The sequence below is a fragment of the Pseudophryne corroboree genome, chromosome 8 (genome assembly GCF_028390025.1).
Source record: "Pseudophryne corroboree isolate aPseCor3 chromosome 8, aPseCor3.hap2, whole genome shotgun sequence".
Taxonomy (NCBI): Eukaryota; Metazoa; Chordata; class Amphibia; order Anura; family Myobatrachidae; genus Pseudophryne; species Pseudophryne corroboree.
Window position 1 is genome coordinate 360,629,837 of NC_086451.1, and position 21,682 is coordinate 360,651,518.

General features: G+C 44.8%; 1 protein-coding gene across 8 annotated transcripts in view; it reads right to left on the reverse strand.

Moving 5' to 3' along the window:
* Nucleotides 1–21,682, reverse strand: part of LRCH2 (leucine rich repeats and calponin homology domain containing 2) — a 337,409-nt gene that overhangs the window by 97,541 nt on the left and 218,186 nt on the right. For all 8 annotated transcript variants that reach the window (XR_010183107.1, XM_063937538.1, XM_063937536.1 and 5 more), the window contains 2 exons: nt 20,499–20,609; nt 475–519 (listed from right to left, as the gene is read on the reverse strand). Coding sequence is in view for 7 of the 8 variants with exons in the window: in XM_063937538.1 (XP_063793608.1) it covers nt 475–519; nt 20,499–20,609 (156 nt within the window). In the remaining variant the exon portion in view is untranslated. The remainder of the gene's footprint in view (nt 1–474; nt 520–20,498; nt 20,610–21,682) is intronic.

A 21,682-nucleotide genomic window follows, 5' to 3' on the forward strand; every position in this document is an offset into this window, starting at 1 on the left:
TTGATTAATTGAGTGGTTGCGTTTTCCTATCTGATGTGCTGCACATCAAATGGGATGATGCAACATACAATGCCAGTCGCCAACATTGAATCTGTGTATATATAGTGCCGTCATACAGTGGATGAACTCAGGCACTATATATCGTTACACTGTATCGGGCTGTCACAAGATTGCAGAATCGTTCAGATGTGTACTCTGCTTAAGTTGAGGACGATTTCAACTTTAACATCAAACTGTTTTTACATCATGTGTGTCCATGCAAATTAGTTTTTCCAGTGAACTCCTAAGCATTCAACAGCAAGCCATGTGGGCTAGCAATGGTAATGGAAGTACTAATACCATTACGCATGGAGATACCGTGCTGCAATCGCGTCAGATAGTCTGACTCTGGCTGCCGCTGCACATTTAATTTGGACTGGGTGTAAAGCTCATAGCACTTTGACAAATACAGAAGACCTTATCAGAGTGTCCCACCTCATCATTTTCATTTCCGCTTGAGCACTTCCGAGAAGATTTGTTCTGTAAAAATAAACAAATAACGATGAAAGAAATGTCATACGAAGGTTAAAGAAAATGTTTTCTTCTGGAGAATTAACCACATTTAGGGAGTTTACGAAAACTCATTTAAAGGAAGCTGCAATTTCTAGGAAAGGAATGTATCCTGAGATTCATAACGCGCTTTTACAATTTTATACAATTCCTCAGAGAAGTGATCCTGAGGAATAACAAAGTTGCTGGATAAAGAAAAACACACATTTATTTAATTTGTAAACATGTCTATTTATAGGAATGCATATTTCACAACACGCACAGTACATAAAGTAGTTTATGAACGCAAGTGTTCATCAATTAAGTATAAAATACAAATATAGGGTGACTATAAAAGAAATAGATACTTTAAACGATTTATATAAACCAAAGTATTATTGATATGTCTGTATGACTGAGTACAAATGTAACTCGCAACAGCTGATGTGATGCGTCGCTTCAGATTGTTTTACTTACAAGAAGTGGAGGAATAAGAAAAAAAATTCACATCTGGCATGAAAGTTTTTACGCCTACATTTGTTTGTGACGTCAGCATCGCAGGAGTGGCCACAGAGTCATGTAAGCGAAATGGCTGCTACACAGGTAGAGATGGCTTTTTGTGTGCTAAAATTAGCAAAAACAAAGTGTTACTGTTGTACAGCGCCATTTTAGAACACAATAAGGGAAACCTCCACCTATAAGGCAGTCCATCTACGTCTGGGCCAAGATATTTATGAACACTGACCGTTTATGCAAAGAGAAAAATTCTGGGAGGGCACGTGTATCACAGGAACAAGTGGCTAGTGTCCGTGAGATCTACATGTGTAGCCCTAAGAAGTCGACAACAAGTTTAGAATTACAAATTCCACAACAGACTGTATGGAAAATTTGATATCTGGCGTGTGTTAAATGGCTCACACATAGAACATTTGTAACTTAGTCATAGAAACTTACAGACATATACTATATATCCATGTAAGTATTTTGACTATAATCAACAATACTTTGGGTTTATATAACGTTGAAAGTGTCCATTTTTTAAATGGAAACTCTGTATAATGTAATCCTATTAAGGGCAACTGTACATGAAAGCAGCCCCCAGTACTTGGAGCGGTGGCAGGGAACAGGCAGTAGCACCTGCTACACAAGGATGGTAGCCCTAGCAATAGGCAAGAGTCCTGCACTGACAAGTTTGCACTATAGCAGGTAGACCAAACGCTCGTAGGCAAGTGAAAACAAACAAACAATTGGTGTTTATAGTGCAAACAATCTTAGGATGTCAATGAGTGAGGATGGATGATGGTTTGGGGGGAGGTGGCTACGGCTATATATATTTTTAATTTAAATATATACAGATGTGTCCTCGTATACCTGGCCTCAAGATGTCTAGCGTGAATGAGCTGCCAGGTCCCATACAACTCTGCTTACACAGAGCGTCTTTTTTGCCTGAATATGTGTCTTGGTTGAAAATGAATATGACAAGCCGATTCATGAGACTGCACTGATTAATTTGACACGCGACACATGTGGAACTTGCCTGGCAAAAAGCCGCGGCTGCTGCATCGTAGCACTTCGTATACAGATTCAGAGACTCAGTCGCACACAGATATTTAAGTGTTGCACATCAAATCAATGCAGTCTCGTAAAGTGGTTTATCACGACTACGCACATTTTCAGTTACAAAACGCACTCTGCGCAAGCTGAGTCGCACGGGACCTAGCACACTTAGATGGACTTTTTGGCAGGATTGCAGCAAGAGTGTATGAGGACACTTCTATACTGTAACATCTATTAACGGAGTGGAGCAAAGAGTCAATCACTTGCAGAAAAATTAAACAATTAGCCGAATAATAGAGAAACTGCGAGTGACTAACTGCTCCCTTCACAATCGATGTTATTTACCAATTCACCGACATGGGTGGCATAGCTCTACCAAAGTGCCATCTGGTGGCAGACCATTATATTGAAGGTAATTTCACTAGGAAACACAATTCATGCAAAGTAACAAAATCGCTGAGCACTAGAATACAAGCTGGTGTGCACTACACATCTTTAATTCATACCAATACTAATTATGATATTGTAAAATACATGAAATGTTAAATGATCTGTGTAACCGCCTAACCTGGAGCTCTGTGTGCTCTTACACAGCCACAGACCTCCATCATGTCCAGAAAATGTATATTATTGCCAACAAAATTATTTATAGGAGACCTTAAAACAGTTGGAGAATTACAGTATACTTGTAAAGACCTATAAAATATAATGATAGAAGACTATTAAAGACATAATTGCATTGTCTAATGAATTTATTACTGGAACTGCAACTCCTAAGCAGCAGGTTAAAAAGGTAAGTAACAATGATAAAAATGACCTATAAAGTCACACGGATGATTAATTTTGTGCTATAAAATATGGTGCAATAAAGAAATATGCTTTCTAGCTAATACAGTATAATATAGAGTTCTGTGGAAATAAAAAATATAGCAAGCGCAATTAATACCAAGCCAAATAAACTGAGCTTAATAAAATGCAATTCTTTGATCTATTCCCATTCCACAATACTCTAAAGTTAGAGGGGTGTTTTTATCCAAGACTCCCAAATAAAGCTGATTGTAAGTTTGCAAGTAGGGCCCTCTTAACTATTTGTCTGTCTGTTATTACCCAATCTTGTTTTATTTCTGTTTATTCCCAATTATATAGTGCAATAGAATACGCTGGTGCTATTTAATTTAACTTTATTAAGGAAATAAAAACTATAGGGGGGGAAAAAAACCCCAGTAAAGATAAAAAAATAGGATTTTAATTACCTACTGGTAAATCCTTTTCTCGTATTCCGTAGAGGATACTGGGAATCCATTTAGTACCATGGGGTATAGCAGTGATGGCTAACCTTGACATTCCAGCTGTTGAACTACATATCCCAGCATGCCCTGCTACAGTTTTGTTATTTGGCCATGCTTTACTGATGCAGGGCATGCTGGGATGTGTAGTTCAACAACAGCTGGAGTGTCAAGGTTAGCCATCACTGGGGTATAGACAGGTCCACTAGGAGCCATGGGCACTTTAAGAATTTGATAGAGTATGCTAGCTCCTCCCACTATGTCCCTCCTACCAGACTCAGTCTAGGAAACTGTGCCCGAGGAGACGGACATACTTTGAGAGGATATAAAAGGATAGTTGTGAGATTCCGAACCAACACACACAAAGAGGAAAGCCAAGCTAACCAAACTAGAAACCAGGAACAGCAACAGCTGAACCATACAACAATACTTAACCAAGCAACAGTGCAGGAAGTACGAAGCACCGGGCGGGCGTCCAGTATCCTCTACGGACTACGAGAAAGGATTTACCGGTAGGTAATTAAAATCCTATTTTCTCTTCGTCCTAGAGGATACTGGGAATCTATAAAGTATCATGGGGAAATACCAAAGCTCCCAAACTGAAGGTCCTCAGAGGCCAAAGTATCGTACTTGTAAAACTTAGCAAACGTGTTAAAACCTGACCAAGTGGCTGCTCGGCAGAGCTGTAAAGCAGAGACACCTCAGGCAGACGTTCAAGAAGAACCCACCGACCTAGTAGAGTGGGCCTGTACAGATTTTGGAACCGGCAATCCTGCCATGGAATAATCATGCTGGATAGTGAGCCTGATCTAGCGCGCAATGGTCTGCTTAGAAGAAAGACATCCAATCTTATTGGGATCATAAGGAACAAACAGAGTCTTATTTTCTGTGACAAACTGTTCGTTTTACATACAACTTCAAAGCCCTCACAACATCCAAAGACTTTGAAGTAGCAGAGGTGTCGGTAACAACCGGAACTACAATAGGTCGGTTGATGTGAAACGCAGACAACACCTTAGGAAGAAATTGCTGACGAGTTTTGACTTCCTCATGGAAAATTAAGTAGGGGTTCTTGTGAGACAACTCCATCAGCTCTGACAAACGTCTTGCTGAAGCCAAGGCCAGCAGTGTGACTGTCTTCCACGTAAGATATTTTACGTCTACCTCCTGTAACGGTTCAAACCAGTCCGACTGGGGGAGCTGCAGCACCAAACTGAGATCCCAAGGTGCCGTGGAAGGCACAAAGGGAGGTTGGATGTGCAGAACACCTTTCAAGAATGTCTGGACCTCAGGGAGAGAAGCCAATTGTTTCTGAAAGAAAATGGACAAGGCCGAAATCTGGACTTTTATGGAGCCCAGACATCGGGCCACATTCACACCTGACTGCAGAAAAAGCAGGAAACCTCCCAGATGAAATTCCACTGCAGAATATTGTCTGCTATCACACCAAGAGACGTATTTCTTCCAAATACGGTAGTAATGTTTAAAAGTTACCCCCTTCCTGGCTTGGATCATAGTCGGGATAACCTTGTCAGGGATCCCTCCCCTGGCTAGAATCAGCCGTGCAACTTCCATGCCGTTAAACGTAGCCGCGATAAGTCTTGATAGACGAACGGGCCCTGTTGCAGAATATCCTCGCGAAGAGGTAGAGGCCATGGATCTTCTAGGAGCATCTCCCGAAGGTCCGCGTACCAGGCCCTTCTTGGCCAGTCCGGAGCAATGAGAATTGCTTGAACCTTTTCCCTTTTTATTCTTTTGAGAATTCTTGGTATCAGAGGAAGTGGAGGAAACACGTACACCATCTGATAGACCCATGGAGTCATCAAAGCGTCTACCGCCACTGCCTGAGGGTCTCTCGACCTGGAACAATACCGCTTGAGCATCTTGTTGAGACGAGAGGCCAATATGTCGATTTGTGGATATCCCCACCGACGTGTCAAGCACCTGAACACCTCCGGGTGAAGGCCCCACTCCCCCCGGGGGTGCAGGCCGTGTCTGCTGAGGAAGTCTGTTTCCCAGTTCTCTACTTCCGGAATGAAGAACGCTGACAATGCCACAGCGTGTCTTTCTGCCCAGAGGAGAATTCTGGACACTTCTGACATTGCTGCTCTGCTTGTTGTTCCACCCTGTCAGTTTATGTACGTCACTGCCATCACATTGTCTGACTGGACCTGAATGGCTTGATTTTGAAGATCTGAAGCCTGCAGAAGGGCGTTGCATATAGCCCTGAGTTCCAGAATGTTGATTGGAAGGACCACTTCCTGACTTGACCATCTTTCCTGAAACTGCACCCCCTGGGTGACTGCTCCCCAACTTCTGAGGATTGCGTCTGTGGTTAGCAGAATCCAATTCTGAATCCCGAACAGTCGACCCTCAATTAGGTGAGAAATCTGAAGCCACCATAGAAGAGAAATCCTGGCTTTTGGCGACAGACTGATCCTCTGGTGCATGTGAAGATGCGATCTGGACCATATGTCCAACAGATCCAGCTGGAAGGGTCTTGCGCGAAACCTTCCGTATTGAAGTGCCTCGTAAGAGGCTACCATTTTCCCCAGAAGGCGAATGCATAGATGCACAGATATCCGGGTTAGCTTCAGGACCTCCCCGAACTATCGACTGGATTACCAATGCCTTTTCCAACAGAAGGAACACTTTCTACGACTCTGTGTCCAGTATCATTCCCAGGAATGGAAGACTCCGTGTTGGCTCTAGGTGAGATTTCAGAAGATTCAGAATCCACCCGTGATCCAGGAGTAGTCTGATTGAGAGACCAATGCTGTCGAACAACATCTTCCTGGACAACGCCTTTATCAGAAGATCGTCCAGGTACGGAATTATGTTCACTCCCTGTTTGCGGAGGAGAAACATCATCTCTGCCATCACCTTGGTGAAAATCCTCGGTGCGGTGGAGAGACCAAATGGCAGGACTGGAACTGGTAGTGACAGTCTTGCAGTGCAAACCATAGATAAGCCTGATGAGGCGGCCAGATCGGAATGTGAAGGTACGCATCCTTGATATCCAGAGACACTAGGAATTCCACCTCCTCCAGACCTAAGACCACTGCTCTCAGAGACTCCATCTTGAATTTGAACACTCATAAGTATGGGTTCAATGACTTGAGGTTCCAAATCGGTCTTACCGAACCGTCCGGTTTCGGTACTACAAACAAGTTGGAATAACATCCCTTGTTTTGCAGATGAGGTGGAACTGGAACAATGACCTGAGTCTGTACCAGCTTTTGAATGGCGTCCAGTAAAGTTATACTTGCCTCTTGAGAAACTGGTAAGCCTGATTTGAAGACTTTGTGAGGTGGGTGCTCCTGGAACTCCAGTATGTAGCCCTGAGAAATAAGATTTATGACCCAGGGGTCATGGCACGAACTTGTCCAGATGTGACTGAAGAATTAAGTCGAGTTCCAACCTGCCAGTCTTCCAGGCATCGCGGTCCACCGTCATGCTGAAGGCTTTGAGGAAGCAGAGCTTGAACTCTGTTCCTGAGAACCGTCAGTTTCTGGTTTGCGTGGTTTACCTCTAGCGCCTCTAGTGGCTGTAGAAGAACCTCTTGTTCTGCCCTTAAACTTGGCCGCCCGAAAGAATTGTAAATTTGAAGTTGAGTAAGCCTTCTTGGTTGGGGGAGCTGCGGAAGGAAGATATGCAGACTTACCCGCAGACGCTTTGGAGATCCATTTGTCTAGTTCACCTCCAAATAAGGCGTCTCCTTCCACGCCTTTCCTGGAGTCCGCATCCGCCGTCCACTGGCGTAGCCATAAAAGCCCCTGCGTGCTGATACTGCCATAGCAGTGGTGCATTATGCAAGCCTATTTCTTTTATGGCTTCCACCATAAAATTTGCAGAGTCTTGTATATGTTGCTGGAGTAAAATAATCTCCCACCGAGATTAGGAATCTAACCCCTCAATTAGGTTACCCGACCATTTAGCAATGCCTTTAGTAATCCACCCACATGCTATAATGGGTCTCTGGGCCACCCCTGCAGCTGTATACAAGGATTTGAGTGTGGTCTCAATTCTACGATCAGCCGTGTCTTTCAGGAAGGCTGCACAAGGAACAGGCAATACTATTTTTCGTGACAGCCTGGATACTGATGCATCCACTATCTGTAGATTTTCACATTTTTTTCTATTCTCAGGGGAAAAAGGAAAGGATGAGAGTAACCTCTTAGGGATTTGAAATTTCCTATCAGGATTAACCCACGGTTCTTCAAACAGGGTATTAAGTTCCTTTGACTTTTTTACATTAAAATAAGATTCCTCACACTCCTCTGTTACTTTATCAGGGATTTGTAGGACGTCTCTGATAGTCTCTATGAAAGCCTCTATTCCATGTGACAGAGTAGCCTACCCCACCTGTGAGTCCACCTCACCCTCCTCCATGTCTGACCCTTCATCATCCGAGTCAGACTACAAGATATGGGCCAGTGTACGTTTTTGCGGACAAATGGCAAGGGTTTGAGACGCTGGTTTGGGGACCGAGTCTCTTTTCATAAACTCATCCATAGACTGTCTTAAGTATTGAGTCTCTTTCTCATTGCGGGACAATTTAGTAGAAATATTGGGAATCATTCCTTTAATGGAATCCAGCCATGCTGGCACAGCCCCGCTAGCATGGGAAGGTGTACTACACTGAGTACACAGTAGTGAGCCCCTGGGGAAGAGGAACACTCTGCTTTACATGAAACACACTCTTTGCCTGACACATTGTAAATGTGACAGCACACACACACACACACACACACACACACACACACACACACACACACACAGGAAAAAGGTTAAAAGCACAATTAACCCACAAAGAGCCCTCCATGGAGACACAGATATAGTATGGAGCCAGCACACAGCACCCTTACTGCTAATTCCAAGCTTAGCAGGGTTGCAGACTAAGTACCCAGATTGGGTATTCAGTACACTAATAATCGCTCCCCCCCTGCTATGACCCCCTGGTACCGCTGAGGTAATCTGGAGTCACTCCGGAGGAGCTGCGCGTCCCTGTCAGTAAACATCTGTGTCCACTGCAGAGGGAAAATGGCGCTGCTGAGCTGCTGGATCTGCTCATAGTGAAGCCTCGCCCCCTCAATGGTGCACGGTCTTCCCGCTTTTTTATACTGGCTGAGGTAATTTTGTGCTTAAAATGGAGTCAAATCCCTTCTAAGTCTGTGTCTGCTAGTGTGGATACTGTGTACAGTGTACTAAGACTCAGTTCGCCCCCTCAGAAGCTATGCATCTGCACTGTGTACAGAGTCTGGAGACCCAGCCGCCCCATGTAGAAGCCGTGCATCTCCGTACCCTCATGCCGCCATAATGGCAGGCGACCCGCTAACCGGGACACCGGCTTAGTACTCACCACTCTTCTGCCTTTGTTAGGGGTGGCGGCGTGCTGCGGGAATGGATGCTTGCCGTGGTGGGGCTTGCGAATAGTTCCCTCAGGAGCTAGTGTCCTGTCAGCGGGGAACGGGACCATTAACCCTTCAAGAGGTTGGGCCGTTCTCCCCACTAAGTCCCACGAAGCAGGCAGGCAGGTGCCATCCACTCCTGCCTGAAAATAACAAACAGATAAAAGAAATGCAGAAAACTCTTAAGGAGCTTCCATAAGCATGACCGGCTCCTCCGGGCACATTTTCTAAACAGAGTCTGGTAGGACGGGCATAGAGGGAGGAGTCAGCACACACTATCAAATTCTGAAAGTGCCCATGGCTCGTAGTGGACCCGTCAATACCCCATGGTACTAAATGGATCCCCAGTATCCTCTAGGACATAAGAGAAAACCCTATTTTCATACTGTTAGCACTTTTTGGCCTTTTCATACAGCGGTGGTTTTAAATAATACATAGGCAAAGAAGGTGAAGACTTAAGCTTGGAACAACATGTCCGAATTTTTCGTCCCGGCAATCGGGGTGATTCTTTGTTAAATCAAAGGCTATACACTTAAAGATTTATTTTTTATAAATAACAGATTTTCTGCAAAAACATACTGAATTTGCAAGGAGGAGGACGTAAACGCTGAAAAAACGTGGGCAATATGGTTAGATTATAGGGAATACCCACACAATGCACGCTATCAGGAGATTGAGGCAGACATTTTCTCACTTGTCCAACAGATTAAAATGAGTGTATTTGTGTCCAAGATTTTTCCAATTTATCCTTCAAAACTCTGGAACGATCATTTGTACAAAACATACCATGAAACAGGCTGAGCATCTGATTACTGGCAAATGTAAACAATTATTGTATAGTATAGTGTGTACCTAGGTTTAGGGGGCAAAGCTTAGAAGTTTGTAAGATATTCTGCCCAAAGTTCAATGTTTCTTTAAACTTGTTTAATGAAAAATGCAGGCAGAAACAACCTTTTGTGAAATTAAGGTACTGTATATACTCGAGTATAAGCCGACTTTTTCAGCACTTTTTTTTGTACTGAAAAAGCCACCTCGGCTTATACTCGAGTCAGTGCACAATGACAGGTAGTGCAGTGTGACAGGGAGTGCAGTGTGAAGGAGGGACACGGAGCGCACAGCGCGCGGCTCTCCTGTGTCCCTCCTGCATCTCCGGCGGCAGCGGCGGGTCTATTAAAGGAAGTACCCGTTCGTGACCTCTGATCACGAACCGGCACTTCCTTTAATAGACCCGCCGCGGCCGCCGGAGATGCAGGAGGGACACAGGAGAGCCGTGCGCTGTGTGTCCCTCCTTCAGAAGACAGCGCGGGATCGACGGAGTACTGGGGGAGCATATTTGGCACTTGGGGAGGGGGCATATCTGGCAGCAGCATGAGGGGCATATCTGGCAGCAGCATGAGAGGCATATCTGGCAGCAGCATGAGGGGCATATCTGGCAGCAGCATGAGGGGCATATCTGGCAGCAGCATGAGGGGCACATCTGGCAGCATGAGGGCATATCTTGCATATCTGACACTGTGGGGCATATTTGGCAGCATGAGGGCATATCTGGCACATCAGGCACTGTGGGGCATATCTGGCAGTATGAGGGCCTATCTGGCACTGTGGGGGCATATCTGGCACTGTGGGGGCATATCTGGCACTGTGGGGGCATATCTGGCAGTATGAGGACATATCTGGCACTGTGGGGGCATATCTGGCAGTATGAGGGCATATCTGGCACTGTGGGGGCATATCTGGCAGTATGAGGGCATATCTGGCACTGTGGGGGCATATCTGGCAGTATGAGGGCATATCTGGCACTATGAGGGCTGTGTACGGCTAGAGCTGCATTTCCCACCCTAGGCTTATACTCGAGTCAATAAGTTTTCCCAGGTTTTTGTGGTAAAATTAGGTTCCTCGGCTTATATTCGGGTCGACTTATACTCGAGTATATACGGTAAATGTATTTTGTAAATGAAACCCCTACTTAACAAAACTATAATAACTTGAGACGTGCCATTACTGTAGATAATATAGAATGTCTGAATTTACTTAAACCCCAGCTCATATAACTGTGATCAAGAAAAGATTCTGAGAAAGGTTCATTTTCAACAAACCAATAGAATTACATGAAATACATAATATAAAATTAGCTCTGTGTCGCATGTGTTCAAATGTTTGATCCCAGGTCAGCGGCTGGACCAGTGTGATGGAGATGGTGACGGATAGGAGGAGAGGTGGAATTGGGTACTGCATGGTCATGATTAGGGGTTATCAGTTTGTTACCATTTATTTAACTCTCTTATGAAACATGGGGAGATTAGGTGACTGTCATAACATGAAAATAATAAATCTAAAACCAGATTCCCTGACCTTAAAAAGATACAAAAAAATAGAGCGTTTGAGTTATCACATAAGTCATTTTAATATTATATTTACAAACTCTGTGCACTACATCATAGTATAAGTCTGAATATACAGATGTGTCCTCCTAGCTCCAGCCTCAATAAGCCATGCAGTGCGAGATGCCTGGTGTGAGTGAGCCGCCAGCTACTGTGCAACACTCTGCGAACGTCGGTAGGTTTTCTTTTGCCGAAAATGCATTTTAGATGCAAAGCAATGTGGCTAGGATGCACAAGACAACCGTACTGATTCATTTGATATATGACACATATATTGTGACAGTCTGTATACAGAGCAGAACAGATCATGTAATGGATAAAAGCTGTGGCTGCTACATTGTAGTGCTTCATGTACAGATTCAGGGACTCCGTCGCACACAATATACAAGTGTCATATCAAATGAATCAGCACGGCTCCTCCTCTGTACTAGTCGCACTGGGACTAAAACGCATATAAGGTAAAAAAGAAGAAGGAAAAAAAAAAGACGCACAACACTAGAAGAGTCTCACATGACCTGGTGTGCCAGGAGTAGCTGTTTGGTGTGACTGCAGCAAAGATGTATGTATTAAAATAAAGATTAAGAAACAGTTAATACAGAGCATCAAAAAGGAGACAGTAGGAGAGAAATGGGAGGAGATAACCCCAATGCAGCGTGTTAGGCCGGTGTGCGCTGGGTTGCGGGTGATATCAGGTAGAACAAGAAAAAAAAATGCACAAAACCAGAGAGAAATTAGAAAAATTACATTTCTTAATACCACAGTTCCCATATCTGTACAGACACCTAGACTCTGCTGTCTGAGGGAAATTAAATTAGCAATATGTCACAGCACTGCGCTTGATGATAAATGTTATATGTCAAGATCCAGGTAATGGAGACAGAACAGTACCGTAAGGGCAGAGCGGTCATACAGTAATTATACAAATGGTTATACAGCTACTCCGGCTTTCACTGTTGTATGAGTATATGTGTCTTTGTAGATAAAAAGGTGTCTCTATTATTGGTAAAAGGTATGGCTAGCTAACGTCCAAAGCACCTGCAGAGCATCACAGATCACGACACACACAGAGCGCGACGCCACACACACACACAGAGCGCGATGCCACACACACACACACACACACACACACAGCGCGACACACACCACTGTATTAATGTATGAGGAGTTGCAGTTATCATGCACATGTGCTGAGTAGCTGACTGGCAACGTTGTTAGAAGATGATCACACCAACAGACATCTTCTACTCATACTTACAAGCATGATTACTTATACAGCACATTTTGGTTACTGTTCTCGTTCTGGGCCACACATGAGAACTACTATACCTGGTATTGCTATAGTATCAGTCCTTATTAGCCTTATGGTCTTCTGTAACCAATACATGCATCCATGACAAAGTATTAATGTGTCCTGAACCAGCAGGTTCCCCTGCCTTAATGCATTTGTGACTTATTATTGTTAAAGGAAGCATTAATTAGAATATGAGAGTTATGGAGCATCAATTTTCTAGGGCCTCCTGTTAAATTGCATCATCCAGAGAAAATTTAAAATTCCGCTTTATTGCTTCCACAGTTCTTTTCGATAATTTACAAAGTTTATGGAGTGACATTTATTTAGCCTTTAGGTAAAATCACCTTCCACAAACTGAACAGTGACAATTTAGGTCACCCCCAATAAGTTTGGCAGTAACAGGTAAAGAAATGAAATGTACTGGATATATGTCAATTTCACGTAGATTAGAAGGGGGGAGAGGGTGCGGGGGGGGGGGGGGGGGGTGCTGGGTAGGGTCCGAATAAATATATATATATTTTTTTTAAACTACATATTTTAGGATTGTACAACTATATAATATACAATATACATGGGGAATGTACCAACACTGCCACCTACTGTCATTATCAGATACAGATATATTGTTCCAGATTACACCGTACTGAGATTCATAAACATTGTTGATGGTAAAAACAATCCAAACAAACAACAAAAACATACTAGCAGTAAAATGACAGTAAAGCAGACAATGTAACAATTTAAGAAATATAAATCACACCATAAGGGGGTGCTGGCTGTCATATGTAGAATCTTGTTCTTGCCCTCTATATCCAGGTATACTGTAAGGCTATATTTCCTAATTTCAGTCCTCAGAGATCCCCAATAATGCATGTTTACAGATCTTCTAGTTAGTGTATTCACTTCCAGATGACATAAAAGATTCACAGGTGGAGCAAATAATAAGAATTTACTTACCGATAATTCTATTTCTCGGAGTCCGTAGTGGATGCTGGGGTTCCTGAAAGGACCATGGGGAATAGCGGCTCCGCAGGAGACAGGGCACAAAAGTAAAGCTTTCCGATCAGGTGGTGTGCACTGGCTCCTCCCCCTATGACCCTCCTCCAAGCCAGTTAGGTACTGTGCCCGGACGAGCGTACACAATAAGGGAGGAATTTTAAATCCCGGGTAAGACTCATACCAGCCACACCAATCACACCGTACAACTTGTGATCTAAACCCAGTTAACAGTATGATAACAGCGGAGCCTCTGAAAAGATGGCTCACAACAATAATAACCCGATTTTTGTAACTATGTACAAGTATTGCAGATAATCCGCACTTGGGATGGGCGCCCAGCATCCACTACGGACTCCGAGAAATAGAATTATCGGTAAGTAAATTCTTATTTTCTCTATCGTCCTAGTGGATGCTGGGGTTCCTGAAAGGACCATGGGGATTATACCAAAGCTCCCAAACGGGCGGGAGAGTGCGGATGACTCTGCAGCACCGAATGAGAGAACTCCAGGTCCTCCTCAGCCAGGGTATCAAATTTGTAGAATTTAGCAAACGTGTTTGCCCCTGACCAAGTAGCTGCTCGGCAAAGTTGTAAAGCCGAGACCCCTCGGGCAGCCGCCCAAGATGAGCCCACCTTCCTTGTGGAATGGGCATTTACATATTTTGGCTGTGGCAGGCCTGCCACAGAATGTGCAAGCTGAATTGTATTACACATCCAACTAGCAATAGTCTGCTTAGAAGCAAGAGCACCCAGTTTGTTGGGTGCATACAGGATAACAGCAAGTCAGTTTTCCTGACTCCAGCCGTCCTGGAACATATTTTCAGGGCCCTGACAACATCTAGCAACTTGGAGTCCTCCAAGTCCCTAGTAGGTGCAAGGCACCATAATAAGCTGGTTCAGGTGAAACACTGACACCACCTTAGGGAGAGAACTGGGGACGAGTCCGCAGCTCTGCCCTGTCCGAATGGACAAACAGATATGGGCTTTTTTGAGAAAAAACCACCAATTTGACACTCGCCTGGTCCAGGCCAGGGCCAAGAGCATGGTCACTTTTCATGTGAGATGCTTCAAATCCACAGATTTGACTGGTTTTAAACCAATGTGATTTGAGGAATCCCAGAACTACGTTGAGATCCCACAGTGCCACTGGAGGCACAAAAGGGGGTTGTATATGCAATACTCCCTTGACAAACTTCTGGACTTCAGGAACTGAAGCCAATTCTTTCTGGAAGAAAATCGACAGGGCCGAAATTTGAACCTTAATGGACCCCAATTTGAGGCCCATAGACACTCCTGTTTGCAGGAAATGCAGGAAACGACCGAGTTGAAATTTCTTTGTGGGGCCTTCCTGGCCTCACACCACGCAACATATTTTCGCCACATGTGGTGATAATGTTGTGCGGTCACCTCCTTTCTGGCTTTGACCAGGGTAGGAATGACCTCTTCCGGAATGCCTTTTTCCCTTAGGATCCGGCTTTCCACCGCCATGCCGACAAAACGCAGCTGCGGTAAGTCTTGGAACAGACATGGTACTTGCTGAAGCAAGTCCCTTCTTAGCGGCAGAGGCCATAAGACCTCTGTAAGCATCTCTTGAAGTTCCGGGTACCAAGTCCTTCTTGGCCAATCCGGAGCCATGAGTATAGTTCTTACTCCTCTACGTCTTATAATTCTCAGCACCTTAGGTATGAGAAGCAGAGGAGGGAACACATACACCGACTGGTACACCCACGGTGTTACCAGAACGTCCACAGCTATTGCCTGAGGGTCTCTTGACCTGGCGCAATACCTGTCCCGTTTTTTGTTCAGACGGGACGCCATCATGTCCACCTTTGGTATTTCCCAACGGTTTACAATCATGTGGAAAAAACTTCCCGATGAAGTTTCCACTCTCCCGGGTGGAGGTCGTGCCTGCTGAGGAAGTCTGCTTCCCAGTTTCCATTCCCGGGATGAAACACTGCTGACAGTGCTATCACATGATTTTCCGCCCAGCGAAAAGTCCTTGCAGTTTTTGCCATTGCCCTCCTGCTTCTTGTGTCGCCCTGTCTGTTTACGTGGGCGACTGCCGTGATGTTTTTCCCACTGGATCAATACCGGCTGACCTTGAAGCAGAGGTCTTGCTAAGCTTAGAGCATTATAAATTTACCCTTAGCTCCAGTATATTTATGTGGAGAAAAGTCTCCAGACTTGATCACACTCCCTGGAAATTTTTTCCTTGTGTGACTGCTCCCCAGCCTCTCGGGCTGGGCTCCGTGGTCACCAGCATCCAATCCTGAATGCCGAATCTGCGGCCCTCTAGAAGATGAGCACTCTATAACCACCACAGGAGAGACACCCTTGTCCTTGGATATAGGGTTATCCGCTGATGCATCTGAAGATGCGATCCGGACCATTTGTCCAGCAGATCCCACTGAAAAGTTCTTGCGTGAAATCTGCCGAATGGAATTGCTTCGTAGGAAGCCACCATTTTTACCAGGACCCTTGTGCAATGATGCACTGTTTTTAGGAGGTTCCTGACTAGCTCGGATAACTCCCTGGCTTTCTCTTCCGGGAGAAACACCTTTTTCTGGACTGTGTCCAGAATCATCCCTAGGCACAGCAGACGTGTCGTCGGGATCAGCTGCGATTTTGGAATATTTAGAATCCACCCGTGCTGTTGTAGCAGTATCCTAGATAGTGCTACTCCGACCTCCAACTGTTCCCTGGACTATGCCCTTATCAGGAGATCGTCCAAGTAAGGGATAATTAAGACGCCTTTTCTTCGAAGAAGAATCATCATTTCGGCCATTACCTTGGTAAAGACCCGGGGTGCCGTGGACAATCCAAACGGCAGCGTCTGAAACTGATAGTGACAGTTCTGCACCACGAACCTGAGGTACCCTTAGTGAGAAGGGCAAATTTGGGACATAGAGGTAAGCATCCCTGATGTCCCGGGACACTATATAGTCCCCTTCTTCCTGGTTCGTTATCACTGCTCTGAGTGACTCCATCTTGATTTGAACCCTTGTAAGTGTTCAAAAATTTTTTTAGAATAAGTCTCACCTAGCCTTCTGGCTTCAGTACCACAATATAGTGTGGAATAATACCCCTTTTCTTGTAGTAGGAGGGGTAATTTAATTATCACCTGCTGGGAATACAGCTTGTGAATTTTTTCCCATACTGCCTCCTTGTCGGAGGGAGACCTTGGTAAAGCAGACTTCAGGAGCCTTTTCGACATTCCAATCTGTACCCCTGGGATACTACTTGTAGGATCCAGGGGTCCTGTACGGTCTCAGCGCCATGCTGAGAACTTGTCAGAAGCGGTGGAACGCTTCTGTTCCTGGGAATGGGCTGCCTGCTGCAGTCTTCTTCCCTTTCCTCTATCCCTGGGCAGATATGATCTTATAGGGACGAAAGGACTGAGGCTGAAAAGACGGTGTCTTTTTCTGCAGAGATGTGACTTAGGGTAAAAACGGTGGATTTTCCAGCAGTTGCCGTGGCCACCAGATCCGATGGACCGACCCCAAATAACTCCTCTTCCTTTATACGGCAATACACCTTTGTGCCGTTTGGAATCTGCATCACCTGACCACTGTCGTGTCCATAACATCTTCTGGCAGTTATGGACATCGCATTTACTCTTGATGCCAGAGTGCAAATATCTCTCTGTGCATCTCGCATATATAGAAATGCATCCTTTAAATGCTCTATAGTCAATAAAATACTGTCCCTGTCAAGGGTATCAATATTTTTAGTCAGGGAATCCGACCAAGCCACCCCAGCTCTGCACATCCAGGCTGAGGCGATCGCTGGTCGCAGTATAACACCAGTATGTGTGTATATACTTTTTATGATATTTTCCAGCCTCCTGTCAGCTGGTCCTTGAGGACGGCCCGATCTATAGACGGTACCGCCACTTGTTTTGATAAGCGTGTGAGCGCCTTATCCACCCTAAGGGGTGTTTCCCAACGCGCCCTAACTTCTGGCGGGAAAGGGTATACCGCCCATAATTTTCTATCGGGGGGAACCCACGCATCATCACACACTTTATTTAATTTATCTGATTCAGGAAAAACTATGGTAGTTTTTTCACATCCCACATAATACCCTCTTTTGTGGTACTTGTAGTATCAGAAATATGTAACACCTCCTTCATTGCCTTTAACGTGTGGCCCTAATAAGGAATACGTTTGTTTATTCACCGTCGACACTGGATTCAGTGTCCCTGTCTGTGTCTGTGTCGACCGACTAAAGTAAACGGGCGTTTTAAAAACCCCTGACGGTGTTTTTGAGACGTCTGGACCGGTACTAATTGTTTGTCGGCCGTCTCATGTCGTCAACCGACCTTGCAGCGTGTTGACATTATCACGTAATTCCCTAAATAAGCCATCCATTCCGGTGTCGACTCCCTAGAGAGTGACATCACCATTACAGGCAATTGCTCCGCCTCCTCACCAACATCGTCCTCCTACATGTCGACACACACGTACCGACACACAGCACACACACAGGGAATGCTCTGATAGAGGACAGGACCCACTAGCCCTTTGGAGAGACAGAGGGAGAGTTTGCCAGCACACACCAAAAACGCCATAATTATATAGGGACAACCTTATATAAGTGTTTTCCCTTATAGCATTTTTTATATATTTCTAACGCCAAATTAGTGCCCCCCCTCTCTGTTTTAACCCTGTTTCTGTAGTGCAGTGCAGGGGAGAGCCTGGGAGCCTTCCCTCCAGCCTTTCTGTGAGGGAAAATGGCGCTGTGTGCTGAGGAGATAGGCCCCGCCCCTTTTTCGGCGGCCTCGTCTCCCGCTCTTAACGGATTCTGGCAGGGGTTAAATATCTCCATATAGCCTCCGGAGGCTATATGTGAGGTATTTTTAGCCAAAATAGGTATTCATTTGCCTCCCAGGGCGCCCCCCTCCCAGCGCCCTGCACCCTCAGTGACTGCCGTGTGAAGTGTGCTGAGAGGAAAATGGCGCACAGCTGCAGTGCTGTGCGCTACCTTTAGAAGACTGAGGAGTCTTCTGCCGCCGATTCTGGACCTCTTCTTACTTCAGCATCTGCAAGGGGGCCGGCGGCAAGGCTCCGGTGACCATCCAGGCTGTACCTGTGATGGTCCCTCTGGAGCTGATGTCCAGTAGCCAAGAAGCCAATCCATCCTGCACGCAGGTGAGTTCACTTCTTCTCCCCTAAGTCCCTCGTTGCAGTGATCCTGTTGCCAGCAGGACTCACTGTAAAGTAAAAAACCTAAGCTAAACTTTTCTAAGCAGCTCTTTAGGAGAGCCACCTAGATTGCACCCTTCTCGGCCGGGCACAAAAATCTAACTGGCTTGGAGGAGGGTCATAGGGGGAGGAGCCAGTGCACACCACCTGATCGGAAAGCTTTACTTTTGTGCCCTGTCTCCTGCGGAGCCGCTATTCCCCATGGTCCTTTCAGGAACCCCAGCATCCACTAGGACGATAGAGAAATTTCTGTGATACGGACTCAAACGTCGCAACATCCAAAAGAGAATGTGTTCAGCTATTATATACCAAATGATGGGTGTATGAACTTTTTCAGCTACTTATGAATGCTGATAAAAAATAATATTTTTGCCCAGTGCTCCTTGAATTCATTGTATGTTGCATAATATTGAATGTTTGCATTTAAGGTTGTTATGCTCCACAGCAATCTGTGAAAAGCAGACCTTTGTAAAGGACAACTTGTATGTAAATCTTTTATCAGCATTTCAATAAAAGTGCCTTATGATGTTTTGTAGATAGGCAGATTTTTCCCCTTTGCACAAATGTACAGTTCAATGACTAACATTTTGTATAATCTGTCAGGGGTAAAAACAAAACAAAACTAGTACATGTAATTAAACAATGGCTTTGTGTTTTGTTCCCGTATGAAAACCTTTAATCATTATACAAGAGAGGAGTGTATGTCACTGCATAATGCTTCTTTTCCCATTAACAGTGGCTGACTATCCCAGATTGTGCAGGTTAAGTGTTCAGGAATGCCATTGCTCTTTTAGGCAATCAAGACCAGATTAAATTAAGGAATTTTACTTGATGAGACCCCATGGGATATTGCTAGTAAAAACATTGCTCATATTTCCTTAAACCTCATTGAGGAATGAGCAAAGTTAGCAGTACGGATGGTGTAATGGTTAGTGGGTTGGTGGGTTCAATTCCCACCATGGCCCTAACTGTGTGGAGTTTGTATATTCTCCCCGTACTTGCATAGGTTTCCTCCCACAAACCAAAAATATACTGGTAGGTTAATTAGCACCCAACAAAATTAACCCTAGTGTGAATGTGTGTACGAGTACATGTGGTAGGGAACATAGATTGTAAGCTCCACTGGGGCAGGGACTGATGTGTATGAACAATTATTCTCTGTAAAGCGCTGCGGAATATGTGTACGCTATATACTGTAAATAACTGTACAGTAATACCTGTGGCTCTCCAGCTGTTGTGAAACTACACAACCCAGAATGCCCTGCCACAGTTTTAGGATTACCAAATAGCAAAACTGTGGCAGGGCATGCTGGGATGTGTAGTTTCACAACAGCTGGAGAGCCACAGGTTGGCCATTCCTGCTGTGCACTGTTGGGGTTCCCTGGGGACTGGAGTTGGGAAACACTGCCGTGGGGTTGTTATCTGCAAGGTGCAGAGATAAAGAAGAATTTTGTTTTGGGGGGGGGGGGGGGGTACATTTATGTATAGTTAATTTATGTCAACACATTGTCAACATTTTAACAATGTCCACACTGCAACTGTGAATTGTTATTGCCATACAGATAACAGACATGGAGCCTAAGGTCTGGCCAAACTGTTTTGTGTGAGCGCAGATAGCTCCCCCAGAGCAAGGTTAGACATCAGTGAGTATGCAGACAATTTGGGCTATTTAATACAATATAATATGCCTATTTGGATCATTTTAATTAATCTCCATAAACAGAGAACTGCAAATGTTATACATTTGCTGGTTCCTAACATTGTACCTGGTGACTAGTTTTACAATAAATGTGGCCAGACATCTTACACAGCACTTACACACCAAATGAAAGAACCTTGTTACCTTGAAATACTCTTTCCTCGTCTGCTTAGATCTCCGTCTCTCCTCTGTTTGCCAAACTGCGTACTCAGCTGCTGACCATCCATGCTCACTAATCCGGTCTCTCTCTCCTTCCTGTAGAATTAGACATTATATGAATGTGAGAGAAAAAGCCAATATCTAGTTTTAGGGCATCTTTGCAATTTTCATATCTAGTGCAAAGATGTACGAGGGTGGTGCAATAAGTAAGTTAATAAGACCTCTCACATGTGTAATGTTCTTTAATTCATTCTAATTTCCATCCAGAGCAGGTAGACCACTGCTTCCCCTCGCGGTAACCAGATTGCGCCTCATATCACTCATACTGTCCCAACATCAGTTGTAGGACAGTGAGGCTGGCGGAAAGATGGTCAGACATTGAGGTGCACAGGGTGATCAGATTTCTGTGTCCAAAGGGAACATCAGCAGCTGAAATTCATTGGCAACTTGTCTAGGTGTACGGTGATAACATCATGTCAAGAAAACAGGTTTGGGTTTGGTGCACTGCCATTGATACTGGTCGGACAGACCATTAAGATGAGCCAATCATGTCCACCACAGATGACAATTTGTACCGCACTGAAGGTCTGGTTCAGGAGGGCAGACCCATTTTATTGTTGATGAAATTAACATCTTTGTGTGTACTGTGCACAGCATTGTTCATGAGCAACTGGGGTACAGGAAAGTGTTCACGATGGGTGCAGACGCAACTCACAGAAGTTCACATTGAGGCAGTTGCAAAGGGCAATTTGCCGAAAACAACCTGGGTTGCGGCAAACAGGCATCATATTGCTGCACATTCACATCAGGCCACACTCTGCCAACCACACGCATGAGTTGTTATGGCGCTACCATAGGGAGGTACTAGACCATCCTCCCTACAGCCCTGACCATGTATCAAATGATTTCCATCTCTTTGGAGTACTGCAGAAGCACCTGGGTGGAAGGTGATTTGCAACAGAAGTTCAGCAAAACATCATGTCCTGGCTTCAGGTGCTTGACACTGATCTCTTCTATGCTGGGATAGATGCCTTGGTGCACCGCTTGGACAAAAGCTTAGAGAATTGGCACTATGTGCAAAAATAATCTTTGCCAAAGCCATATTTTCTATTGATTTTGGAGGGTTCATCACAACAAGCAGCACAGTTGTTGGCATTGTTGTTTAGCTA